Below are 12,604 nucleotides of genomic sequence, written 5' to 3' on the forward strand. Positions count from 1 at the left end.
GTGATGGTTCAGTTCCTCAGGCTGAGGCCCCCAAACTCCCAAACTTGGGAGCTTTCAGCAGCAAATTGCATTTTCTATTTTGTCCTTGCCAGAAGGCAGCAAGGACTCAAGATGGGATTGGAGCAAGAGGAATATTCTCCTCCTGGGTTGGCAATGGTTGAAAGAGAAATGGATGTACCAATTCCTTTGATTTTCCTCATAAATTTTCATTATGGAGAGATAAAAGTGGGAAGCGTAGGAAGTCCTCCAGGCTTGGTCCTGGCCGTATTTGGAGGTGGTTGTGCACATCTTGGATCCTCTTGCAGCAGACCATGAGTCATTTGGCTGCCTGTATTGGACACAGAGCTGTGCTAAGTCAAAGATAAGCACTTCTGAGTCTGTCTCTCAACACCATCATTTCTAACAGTTGGTTTGGAGCTGTCAGGCAGGATTGAAACACTGCACAGTGCCTCTTCTCAATTACACGGGTGCAAATCCAGAGGATTCCACTGGATCAGTACCAAAAATAACAATCCTTTCAGCAAGCCATGGACCTGGCTGCACTGGGAGCACTGATGGGAGGTGGGAATGCTTGGGCATGTGGTGCCATCATTGACAGGAACAACAGCTTGGGAAGGAGCTCACTGGAATGGGTTTGGTGACCTGTTCCTGGTCTGTGTGTTAAAAACAGGTAGTGGGCAGAGACCCTGCCTCTGTGGTACTAATGCAAAATTCCTGCGTGTTTAACCGTGTCCTGCAGGACTCCTTGGTTAGTCAGATTTTGTAGGGATCACTCCAGTGGGAATTACATATTGGATGCTTTATTAACAGGAGTAACTGCTTAGGCTAGGGGAAGGAGTGAGTGACCATCCCAGCTCCTGGAAGCACAGACTGTTTTCTTAAACAAATTGTACCATGAGCTGGTTTCTCATTAAATATTCATCTACTGGGCCACTTGGGGCATTTGAGTGGCCCTCCAAAAGGTTATTAATGCACAGAGCAGATGGAAGCACAAAAACTGTTTATTAAATTCAGATTGCCTTTTGCCACTATGCTAAAGCCAGCTGGATGGCAGGAAGAATTACCTTGACCCCTTCCCATGCCTCAGCTACCTGGGTTCAGTTTCCTTCTTATACCCCCTGACAACACAAAACATAAGATGAAGCAGCCTTGAAGTGGCTCTGACCTGGAGCATGGCCTTAATATCATCCTAAACAGTGGGTCAGCCACAGCAACCCCCCTCTTCCCTGAAGCTTCTTTTTGGGCTCATTTTTCTTTGTCCATTTGAAAAGAAATCAATTTTTTTCATGGGGAAAACTGAGTGGAACAAATGGCTAGCAGTGCTTTCAGGAAAGCCTGGGTCAGTGTCTGTCTGTTGTGGCCACCACTAGCCAGGACCCTTCTCTAGGTTGAGGAGCAGCCCTGAGCCAGTCCCTGATGCCCAGCACACTCCCAGGTCACAGCAATCAGCTCTTAGGCTCTTGTTCAGCTTTAACAATGCTTTTTCTTCTTCCTCCAGGCTATGAAAGTCCTCTCCAAAAAGAAGCTCTTGAAGCAGTATGGATTTCCACGTGGGTATCTCACATTTAGAGGTCTGCCTGTTGTCCTCAGCCAGATCTCTCTGTAGAAACATTGTCTGCAAGGACTGCAGAACGTGGCCTCCTGTGAGAGCTGCCCATGCAGTTGGAGCTGGTTAAAATGCAGTGGGTGGTGAGGGGGCACATACAGCCTCAGGGAAATTCAGCATACCCACTAATGAGATCCCTGGCTCTGATTTTTGTGAGTCTCTTTGAAGTGGCGACTCTTCCATGTTCACCATTTATGAAGCCTAATTAGGCACTGGAAATTAGGCAGGATCTTCCCCCTCCTTTCAGTCTCTTCTCCCCCTGGGATAGCACTGGGTGCAGGCTGGGCCCTGGGATGCCCCAGACCCATCTGGGAAGCTGGGAGCAGCTGCTCTGAAAGGGGCTTGGAGATCTCAGTTCCAGGTGGGAGACTGCAAAGCTTTGGGATGAGAAGAAGGTGGTGAGATCTTCCAGAACAGCTGGAGGTACCTTCAGAGGGGGGAGGGCTGCTCATCCTGCAGGTGCTGCTGCCTAATGAGGAATTCTTTGCTGTGCTGTCACACTTGCAGGTCGGCCTCCTCCCAGAGGGTCAAAAGCTTCCTCTGGAGAGCAGCCCAAACCCATGGCACCCCTGGACAGAGTCTATCAGGAAATAGCCATCCTAAAGAAGCTGGACCACATCAATATCGTTAAGCTGATAGAGGTGAGCTGCTTTTCCACCTTAAGTTATGCTGAAACAAGTCTGCTTTGTATTGCAACAAGAGGATTTTTCTTCAACTGCTCCTAATTCAGCCAGAATTGGTTTAAAATAAATGTTCAGAAATTTGAGCTGGTGATTCCAAGCAAAGCCTCACTGACTGTGTAGGACAAACTGCACACTCACCCTGCACTCTGGGCTGCTGCCCAGGAGAAGGCAGCTCACTGTGCTGGTAGAAATAGCAGTGAGCTTTGATCAGTGGAACTTGTGTGCAGACAAGCCTGGGAAGGTGCACAAGTGCAAGGCTTCAGTGCCATTTTAATTATTGATTGAGGTTAGTTTAGGACAAGCAGTGCCTTTATTGGTAGGCTGTTTCTCCAAATACAGGCAGAAGCCCAGATTTTTCTGGAGACAGGAAAATCTGTCTTCCAAAACCCCACTCTGCAGGACTCTCTAAATATTAGCCAAAGTTGTTCTCAGTGTTCTGCAGCTCAGCACAGTGCGCTGGGAGTGTTACTTGCTTTAAAATCTTTTTTTTCCTGCTGTTTCTCACTTTTTTCCTCTTTCCTCTGTGATCTCTCAGGTCCTTGATGATCCTGCAGAGGACAACTTGTACATGGGTATGTGAGTCTCATAAGCTAACAGAACCATCTGGGCTTAGGCCTGGTGATGCAAGTGACACGTACCAGCACTCGGGGTCAATACGGGAGGAAACTTGTGCCAGCTTCAGCAGACTTATTTGTTTCTGCAAAGTTAAAACGCCTGTAAATGCAGCTGGGATGGAAAGGCCCTGTGCAGTAGGGTAAGGCAACCTTGTGTCAGTACAGCTGTGCACATCTCTTTGCCATGGGGACACTGAAAAGACCTGACAGCTGCTCTGCCCTCCCCTCTGCTGAGCTGGTTCCAGTCCTGGAGCCAGGAGGGAAGAGAAGGGGGCAGGATGGTTTCCTTGTCCTCCTGCTATGAAACTTCTGTGGGCTGTGGATAGTGGTAGTGACTCCAGAGTGGCTCCAGTCTTGTCTGGGGGTGTTCCCTGTGACCCCTGCAGAGACTCTGACCACCCTGGTGAGCCTCAGAACCTCCTAAGGACCTCCTCAGCACTCCTGCCTTTGGTGGGGAAGCCATGCCTGACTGGGTGTTTGTGCAGAGGTAATTCCACTGGTTTTGTCTTCCTCTCCTCCAAACCCTGTAAGTCCTAACCACAGCCAAACCCCTTTGGGTAAAACACTGAGGGGCAGGCCTGGGAGGCCCTGAGGTGCCCTGTGAGACAGGCTGGAGGAGGGGATGACTGACCCTTTTACATCTCTGCTTCCCCAAACTGTTTCCTGATGAAGCAGGTTCAAAGACTGCTCCTCATGAACTAATTATGGAACACTTCTGAGGCTGCTGTGAAGGAGGACTCTGCCTAGCAAATGAAGCCATTTGCCTTTGAAAGGCCACTTTTTCCTTTGGGCTGAAGCGCCAGTGGCATCTGGCAGCATCTCAAAGTGATGGCACTTGTGGTAGGGAGGGTGTTTGAAGGCCTGAAACTCCTGGGGATGGAAGTAAAGGGAGAGATGAGGTAAAAAGCTGCAGATGGGAAAAAAAACCCAAACCTAAACCACTCTCTACATGTGGAGCGAGAGAACTGTCCCAGAAATAGCAGCAACAGCAGCAGGACAGGTGGATCAGGAGTCTGCTGGTCCCACTGGGGGTTGTGCTGGTCCCTGAGTGTTGACAGTAGCCACGTCCCTGTTGTCCTTGTTCCACCACCCCGTTCCTCTGCCTGGGAGCCCATGAAGTCCAGGCACATCAAGCTCCTGCCTCTGCAGTTCCCTTGGCAGAAGGAGTAGCACTGCTCAGGGCTGAACTTCCTGCAAGTGGGTTTGTTCCCTCCTGCTGCTGCCCCAGGTGATGATAACTGCACCTTTCTCCTTCCAAAAATGCCCCCCAGTGCAAAGCAGATCTGGAGGAAGTGGTGTTTGCTCCTTGCCTGTGACTGCTGGGGTCAGGCACTGCTGTGAGCTGTGTGTGTGTCTGGGATGGGGTGTCAGCAGGCACTGAGCAACCTGCAAAGGTACAGGGTGGTTAAATAACTAAATGCTTCCACAAGCTGCAGCTTCTTCAGCCTGGAGGGCAAGATGAGCCAATTCAGGCTGCCCAGTTGTGTTTGTACCTTCAGAGGATCCCACACCCCGCTGCTTTGGGGAGGGGATCCGCTCAGATTTCTTGGGAGGTGCAAGAAATCCCCATATAATTCATGGGGAAAGAGCTCCCCTACTCTAGAGAAAAGCAGATCCTTCTCCTGTTTGCAGGACAGGGCAGAGCAGGATCAGAAAAACACTTTTCACCAACCTCCTAATCAGTCACACAAACCCACGTGCTCTGCAAACCTCAGCTCACACCAGCAAATCCTCTCCAGTCGCTCTCACCCGGGAGTGTTGGGCTCTGCCAAAGCTGTAGCTGTGCTGCTGATTGACACAGCAGAAATGGAGCAGCATGTTCCTACAGCATCTCCTTCACTATCAGCAATTTAGTAGCAATATCACACCAAACACCCTCCCTTGGAGGTACAACAGGGCTCAAATCAACGAGGGCTGACACCCAGAGCAGCAGCACCGTGGTTGATAAATTAGTACCCGCTGTCTCCCTGTGCAGAGCTGGCAGGAGGGGGGATATTTGTGCTGAAGAGATGAATATTTTCATTTTGCCTCCTCTGGTGTCCTTGTCACGAGTGAGGGAAGAGAAATGAGTAGAGATAAATTGATTTTGCAGGTATGGGAATGGATGTGTTTTTGTAGGTGATGAATTACAAATAAGCTCAGGCTGCTCTTCTCATTCATTCATGGTTTATTTCCTTTTCTTGCAGTGTTTGACCTCATGAGGAAAGGGTAAGTAGCTCTCCTGGGATCCCTTCTGTTGAAAATTTTGGTGTTCATCATCAGGTTCCCATGTGAAATGGGGGTTTGATATGTCCAGTGGGGCAAACCCTGTCTGCAGGAGAGGCAAACCCCAGCTGTATTTCCTTTGCACTGCTACAGCCTGGAATGATGCAGTGAATAGAAATGGGCTGGGAGGACACATCCTGGTGCCAGACTCTGCAGAACAAATTCCTCATCAGGTGCCTGGAAGAAAGGCTTTGGATAGGAATATTCTGCTGGGTTCCAGCCACATTGTGGCTTCCTCTGACACAAGGGGTGCGTGCTTGCATCAAGATTTTCTTGCCACCTGCTGCCTTCTTTTGTCCTCAGCACTAACCCCTCATGGGAGGCTGCTCTGTTGGCACATTTCTTTTGCATAGTGGAAGAAGGGATAAGGTGGTAAGAGGTTCCTCACTGCTCTTTGCTACACCTGCACTGATTCTGCAGCTCTGCAGTCCCAGGGAGGTCATGATTTCTGTGCCCAGCAGGGAGGAGATTCCCAGAGGGGTTATTTTTCTCTCTGGCCCCATGAACAAGCTGCCAGCTCCGGTGGGTTGCTGGCAAGAGGCTCCACAGTCTCCCTGGTGACCAGGCTGATGCCTGTCCTGTAGGAGAGGGAGCTCCTGTAAACAGCTGAGGCTGGGGAACCTGTGGCTCATCCAAGTGCAGCCTGGCTGCCTCTGGCAGGAGGCAATTAGACTCCATTAGTGGCTCTGCCAGCCCTGCTCACACATTATTTCTCCCTGGTCTCAGCAACAGAAAAATGTGCATAAAAGAAGGAGGGAAGGCAGTGGCAGGAAAATGCGAATGGGAGACGAAGGTCATCAATCAAATGGGCAGCAAGGGAGAAGAGGGAAATGCTGCAGGAAGGATTTTCTGCGGGGTGCTGAGGGGAAGAGCCACAGAGCCTGGTTTTGGCAATGGGCTGTTCTCTGCTAGGGTTGCCAGGATGGTGTCCCAGGAGCACTCACTCAAATGCAGCTCCAGTCAGTGGAGGTATGTCCAAATGCAAAGCCAAGCTGCTGAGCACAGGCAGGACCAGCCCTCTGTGCAGTGAATGCTCCAGCCATTCCTCCACGGGGGAACAGGAGATTCTGACTAGCTCTTACAGCCTTTGTCCTTAGCTTTCAGCAGGCACAGGCAGAAGAGGGGCTTTAGAGGAGACTGTGCATCCCTCAGCAGTGGCAGCATTCAAAGAAAGGAGAGGAGAAGCTGACCAGGTATCCTTGGCTGTTCAGGGCTGAATGGCTGAGCTCTGGTGGTGGCTGAACCCTGAGCAGCTAAACAGGTTTTTTAAGAAGTTTAGCACAATGCACTGAAAATATTTCCATTTAACCTTTGAGCCAGTGGTTCATGTCTAGATTCTGCCCCAGTGTAGACCAGCTGCACAATGATACTGCATCAGGACTGAGCTCCAGCAGGCAGGACAGGCAGTGCACAGCAATGTCACTGTCCCCACTGCTGACTGGGATCTCTGGGAATGCTGGTGCTCACAGCCACGAGCAGCTTTAGCAGGAAGCCAAAGGCCAGATCCAGCTTTGTTCCTCTCCCATTAGGACCGTCCATGAGTAGAGTTTGTCTGATTCTGAGCAGACATCAGCAGTTAATCCTGATGGTGCTGAGGGCTCTGTGGCTCATGCTGGCTCAGGGGCTGTGCAAAGCCACCCATCACTAGCCAAGCTCAGTAATCAAAGCATCACCACGTCCAGAAGGAATGGACACACCTCCATCCTGTGTCACAGCACCCAGGGCCTTTGGGGAGCCTGGGACATGGGGATGGAGAACACACTCGTCCAGCAAGGGGTGTGAGTGCCCTTCTGTGAGAGATGAGAGAGAGAGAGATGTGGGATAACAAGCAGCTCTTCAAAATGCTGTTTATTGCAGAGATGGTGTTACAGTCCTGGGTTGTGGGTATACAGAGCCCAGCCTAAAGCTGCCAGCCACAGCTTACAGGCATGCCTGAAGCCACTTTAGTTTTGGTTACAATGCATTATATAGTTTTCTTTACCAAGCATCTTAATACATAAAACCAATCAGCATCATACACAATACCTTTACATTTACCTATAGCCTATCACAACGATTAACATTACCATACTATGGTTAGCACAATCCAATCACCTCAAGTTAGTATGTTACAGTTTAAACTTAAAGTTGTTTTGCAGTGGAAATTTCTTAGACCTTTTTTCTACTTGGTAAAAACATCTTTTTCTTTGTGTAGGGTTTTCCTGAGATTTATCTTTACTTGGTAAAAACATCTTTTTGTTTGTGGTCAACATATCCTTTGTTCTAATTGTGAAATCTCCTTCCAACTCATCTTAACCTTTGTTCAGTAACAACTTACTCAGCAATCCCTAACTTAAACATCTTTTATCCTTCTATATCAAAACTTGCTTCCATCTCTATTTCACTTACAGGTTCCACATTCAGAGAGCCTTCTGCTAAGCATTCCTATCTGTAAAATTTTCCTGTTAAACTTTCATCTTCTCCAGCACTTTTGCAGAGCCCTGAGCTGCTGTCCCTCTTCCCCACAGGCCTGTCATGGAGGTGCCTTGCGAGCAGCCCTTCAGCGAGGAGCAGGCTCGCCTCTACTTCCGAGACATCGTCCTGGGCATCGAGTACTGTGAGTACCCAGCACCAGCAGTGCCCTGCAGAGGCACAGCCTCAGCCCCCTGCTCAGCTGGGGAGGGCCAGCTGCACCCTGGGGGGCTCTTGGGTCAGCCAGAGGGGTCCCCTGGGGTTGTCACCCTTGGAGGTGGCCCTGCTCAGCTTGGGTTTAGCCTGGAAGTGTCACAGAACCCTTGGGAAGGACATTAGGCAGATAGTGCCTCTCTTTTTTCTTCCATTTATTTCTTTTTGGAGACTGTCTTTGAAGGCAGCAGCAGAGCCAGAAAATGGTGCAGTGTCATGGACTCGGTCAGTCAGCCTCAGCTGGAACAATCCCTGTCTCTAGCTCAGCAGGGCAAGCACCGGCCGTGGCAGAGCTGGTGAGCAGCACAGGGAGGATGTCTGTCCTTGTCCACCCCTCTGCAGAATCCGGGTGACTGGATCTGGGTGACTGTCACCCAGGGCTGTGGAGTGACAAGAACCAGCACTGCTGTGCCCTCACAGGGGAGTGGTGGATCAAGTGTGTTCCCAGGCTCTGCCCAGACTCCAGAGCAGGGTTCCTCTCTGTAGCCTGTTTAATTATTGTCACCTTTTTGGTGACATCTTGTTCCCATGTGGCTAAGGCCACATTCACTGCTGAGTGCCTGTTCTGCAGAGTACAGGGAGACCACGACAGGTCTGTGAATGGCAGGGATTTTTCTGTCCCCACTGTCATTGACATGTCCCTGCTGGCACAAACCTGGCAGGGTGAGCAAAGAGGGGTTCCTGAATTAAAGACGAGGTGGAATGGTCTGTGTGAAGGCATCCTGAACACAGTTACTGCTGCTGTACCTCAGCTGCTGGTGAGCTGAGCTTGGCTCTGTGCCTGGTAGATCCTGGTGCTCCTCTGGGAGTTCAGTGCTCTCAGCACTGGCTGCTCCCTCTGCACACTGAAGAATTGCCCATGGTGAATTTGGGGAGGAAGAGGCAGTACAGCTTCTGCAGAGGACATTCCCACCTTGGAGGTCTGATTGTTTTCCAGAGGAGACACCAAATATGTAGATAAGGTGATGCTGTTATTGCCTTGTGTTTCAATTGCCAAACAGCTTGTGATTAGATCCATTAACAGTGGCTCATAAAGCAGCTCCTAAATCTCTTAGGTTGGCTCTTGTGGATTAATTACTAGCAATCAGGAAAGTTGGAATACAGCTTTCACAACTGAGAAAAGTCACCAGAACAGTTAAACAAGAATCCATAATGTGGGCTGGGTTGTTCAGTGTATTCCTAAATGACCAGAAAAGAGTAGAGGACAAAAAGAGAGATTGATGGCACTGAGTTATTCAGGACAGTTGTTAGAACTGGGAAGACTGGCAGGAAAATGCCATGATAGCAAGTGATGGCATGATAAAATGACAGATAAAAATTCATGTTGCTGACTGCAGGGTAATACACGAGGGAGAGAAACAACACTGAAAATACATACAATGTGATGGGCTCTAAATTATCTCTTCTCACTCAGACCTTATTCTGGAGAGTTCTTTTGAAAATGCCAGCCCATTACGTAGTGACATTCAACAAGGCTAACAAGATTTGGGGAATTATTTGGAATGAAAGAAAGAAGAAAGTAGAAAATGTTATTATGCAGTTGTTTGGATCGCCAAGAGCTCTTAGGTACAGACCAGGAGTATCCTGAATATTATGTGCAACTTGGCTCAGCCTGCCTTAGAAACAGCTCCCTAGAACTGAGGCCCAAGAAGGATCAGGATGGTCCTGCAATATCTTATATACAGAGATATGAGCAAAGCTGTTAAGACTGAAAAATTATCTTGGGAAGGGTGCTATGGCAGAGGCTTTTAAAATCCTAAGTGTCAGGGAAGTGCTGGACAGGAAATGAATCTTTTCTGTCTCTAAAAACACAATAACTAATGGATAGCAAACAAAATAATCAGGTAGCCAGTTTAAACCAAAAGGAATTACCCACTTGGCTTCAACCACTGAGACAGAACAAGTCTCTGAGCATGATGGGCCTTGCTGAGACAGAGGAACAATGCTTGCAGGGTCTCAGTCCCTCTCCACATTGAAATGCAGCACTGCCTCATTTTTTGTCTAAAACCAGCAAGGAATAAAATCAGTGTTTGCAAGCCTGACAGTCCAGAAGCTTCCAGGTGCTGCCAGAATTAGTCAGGTCACTCCAGAAAGTTGGTAGAAGTTAATATATGAATGGGAATATCAAGACTGGCTTTGAGTAGAGCTTGAAGGATGGAGATGCAGCTTTTTATATTCACATTAGCATTCAGATTGCAGCACAGCCTGTGTGCCTCAGCTGGGAGATCCAAACTCTGCTGTGCTGGATGCTGCTGCAGGAACAGTTCCTGCTCAGAGGAGACTTTGAGTCTAGTAGATAGGAAAAAAAAAAAACAACAGCTAAGTGGGGGTAGTCTTAAACAGAGAGACTGAAATTCAACAATAAATGATAGGATGCCCAAGCACTCCCAGCAACAGGAACAATAGGATGCTTTATTTTGGACCATTGAGTAACCACTTATTTTATTAGCAAATGAAAGTTTAAAATGGTGTTCTCTCTGAACTGCTGGGTAAATGCATGGCAATTATTGTGTAATTAAGAGGAAAAGTGCACCGTTTGTGCATGCTGAAGGAAAAGTGTTGCCAGGCAATCCAGAGATTGCAAGGTAATTTTAAAGTAAGCATCCATAATTGTTGTGTAATTTGGGAGGCTCAATAACCATGCAGCTGCTTGAAGCTCAGAGTCATCACAGCAGCAAATGCATCATTGTTGGTTGGATTTTATTAGGTTAGAAGTTGCAAACTGGATTCCTGTTGGAGCCTGAAAGGTGTTAATGGTGAGCAGGGAGGGGCTGCAGGAGCCAAGGTGGGGGGAGATGTGGGCTGACCTTTTAAATCACCGGTGGTGGCCTGTGGTCTGTGACCACTGTGTGTCCCTGGGGACTGGGCTCACTGGTTTTTCATGGAGTTTGCTGGGGTGGAGGCCTCCTGCAAGAGGGGGCTGGCTGTGGGGGAGGTTTGGAGGGAGGCAGTGGTCCAGGTGATGAGAGCTGGGTGGGAAGCCTGCCTTAGGCCTGGAGGGAGGCAGGGACAGAGCCCTGGAGAGAGGCAGGAGCTCCCTGATGCAGGCAGTGTCACCTGCTGTCACCTGCCTTTGGCTGGCTGGCTGGGTTTGGTGTATCTGATACCAGGAGAGCCCTTTGATACAAGCACAGTCCCAGCCTTGTTCACCCAGCAGTGAAGAAACTGGTCCGAGGTCTGAGAGTCAGGGAGATCTGCCCATGGTCCAGTCTCCCTTCCTCTGGCCCCTGCAATGCTGGGAATATGTTTTGAGTTTAGGCATGGTGATGTTACTGATTTTTGTGTTCTGTTTCAGTGCCCCTGTCTAGAGCTGGGCTCTGTGGTGTGGGCTGGGTCAGGAGTTGTTTAAACATGCAAACTGTGATTGGGTTCCTGCTGGAATGGGCCCTTCAAAGGACAGTGATTTTACTCCCACTTTCAAGGCTTTCCAGCAGTGCTGGCCCTGCAAACACCCTCAGGAGCTGGGGAGGCAGTCTGGCCTCTGTGTAAGCACCACCAGGGTGGTAATTCCAGAGTGTGCTCAAGTCCTTTGGATGGAAAGTTTGCTGGATTATTTCTTTCATTAACTAAAGCATGTGCTTAAGGATCGCTGTGAATTAGGGATATGTGCAATTGCCACCCTTTCCACTTGTAACTCCCCTCTAGTAGTGCTTGGCTGGGATTATTTAAACTTCAGTCTCCCTTCTAGTAAGGCAAACTTTGCTTTTATAGAAATACTCAGCAGAAATGGGTGTGCTGGAGAGGAAATAGTCATCATGCTTCACCAAAAGACACGAGGGATATGCCAGGTAGGTATCCCAGTTTGATTTTAGGACAAACTGAGACATGAGAATCTTCATGTAGTAAGAGCCTGAGTAAGGAGTAAGAATAAGCAGACAAAAGGGCTGCCTGAGCAGCAGCCTGGCTGTGACACGGGGCAGCAGCAGAGAGGGCAGAACACGCACACAAGTGTGACCCAGGGGAAAGCCCTGCTGACTTGCACAGTCCAGATGAAGCACAGGGACTGTCCCTGCTGCTCTGGAGCTGCAGGCTCAGTATTCGAGTCACGAGAAGCTAAACACAGTTTCTGTCAGCCTTGCTGAAGAAGAAGAGCCTTATTTCCTGCATTCCCTGTCAAAGCCTGCAGTTCTCCTGTGACTGTGTCTAAGGGGGGCAGTTTTGGTCTCCGCTCTGCAGAGGAAGGCTCTGCAGCTCCTCTGAGCTCTGGGGTTGAAGGGAGGGTAATGACATGCAGCTAAAGCCATTGGGAAATTCCCTTTGCAGCAGCAGCTCTCTGCAGTGAGAACTGCAGTGACCCAGGGCCCTGCATGCTGAGCCTGGAGCCTTAACAGAGGGTCTGGCTTTTCAAAGCTGCCTTTGCTGAGATAAGGCTTAATCTACTTGGTTATCAATATATGAGTATAATTTCCATTATCTTAAAAGAAAATTTAAGCAAATGAACCAACACAGGCTTGTGTCTTCTGAAGAATATCTAGTGCAGGCTAAACCCAGGGTGAGTCTAAAGCATCAGTGGTGTAGATGGTTTGATGTGGTTTGGCTCTTGCCAGATGTGAGTTCCTCAGGCTGGTGTGGGTCAGCAGAGCTGGGATACAAGTCTGTGGTGGAGCTGCTGCATGCTCTATGTGAGTCCCAGCAAGCTGCTTGCTCCCATGTGGGAGATGGGGACCTACCTCTTCCCTGCTGCTGCCTCCTGCCTGCTTCAAGTTTGGAGCTCCTCAAACAGAGCGTGTTGAGGTGAGAGCTACAGCTGCAAGGTTCTGGGTGTTATAAGT

At 49.1% G+C, this 12,604-nt stretch overlaps 1 protein-coding gene across 2 annotated transcripts in view; it reads left to right on the forward strand.

Annotated features, from left to right (window-relative positions):
• Nucleotides 1-12,604, forward strand: part of CAMKK1 (calcium/calmodulin dependent protein kinase kinase 1) — a 92,930-nt gene that overhangs the window by 53,639 nt on the left and 26,687 nt on the right. For both annotated transcript variants that reach the window (XM_063402437.1, XM_063402436.1), the window contains exons 5-9: nt 1,499-1,550; nt 2,114-2,247; nt 2,825-2,861; nt 5,090-5,111; nt 7,676-7,764. In XM_063402437.1, coding sequence (XP_063258507.1) covers nt 1,499-1,550; nt 2,114-2,247; nt 2,825-2,861; nt 5,090-5,111; nt 7,676-7,764 — 334 coding nt within the window. The remainder of the gene's footprint in view (nt 1-1,498; nt 1,551-2,113; nt 2,248-2,824; nt 2,862-5,089; nt 5,112-7,675; nt 7,765-12,604) is intronic.

The sequence above is a fragment of the Prinia subflava genome, chromosome 8 (genome assembly GCF_021018805.1).
Source record: "Prinia subflava isolate CZ2003 ecotype Zambia chromosome 8, Cam_Psub_1.2, whole genome shotgun sequence".
In the NCBI taxonomy this organism is placed as follows: domain Eukaryota; kingdom Metazoa; phylum Chordata; class Aves; order Passeriformes; family Cisticolidae; genus Prinia; species Prinia subflava.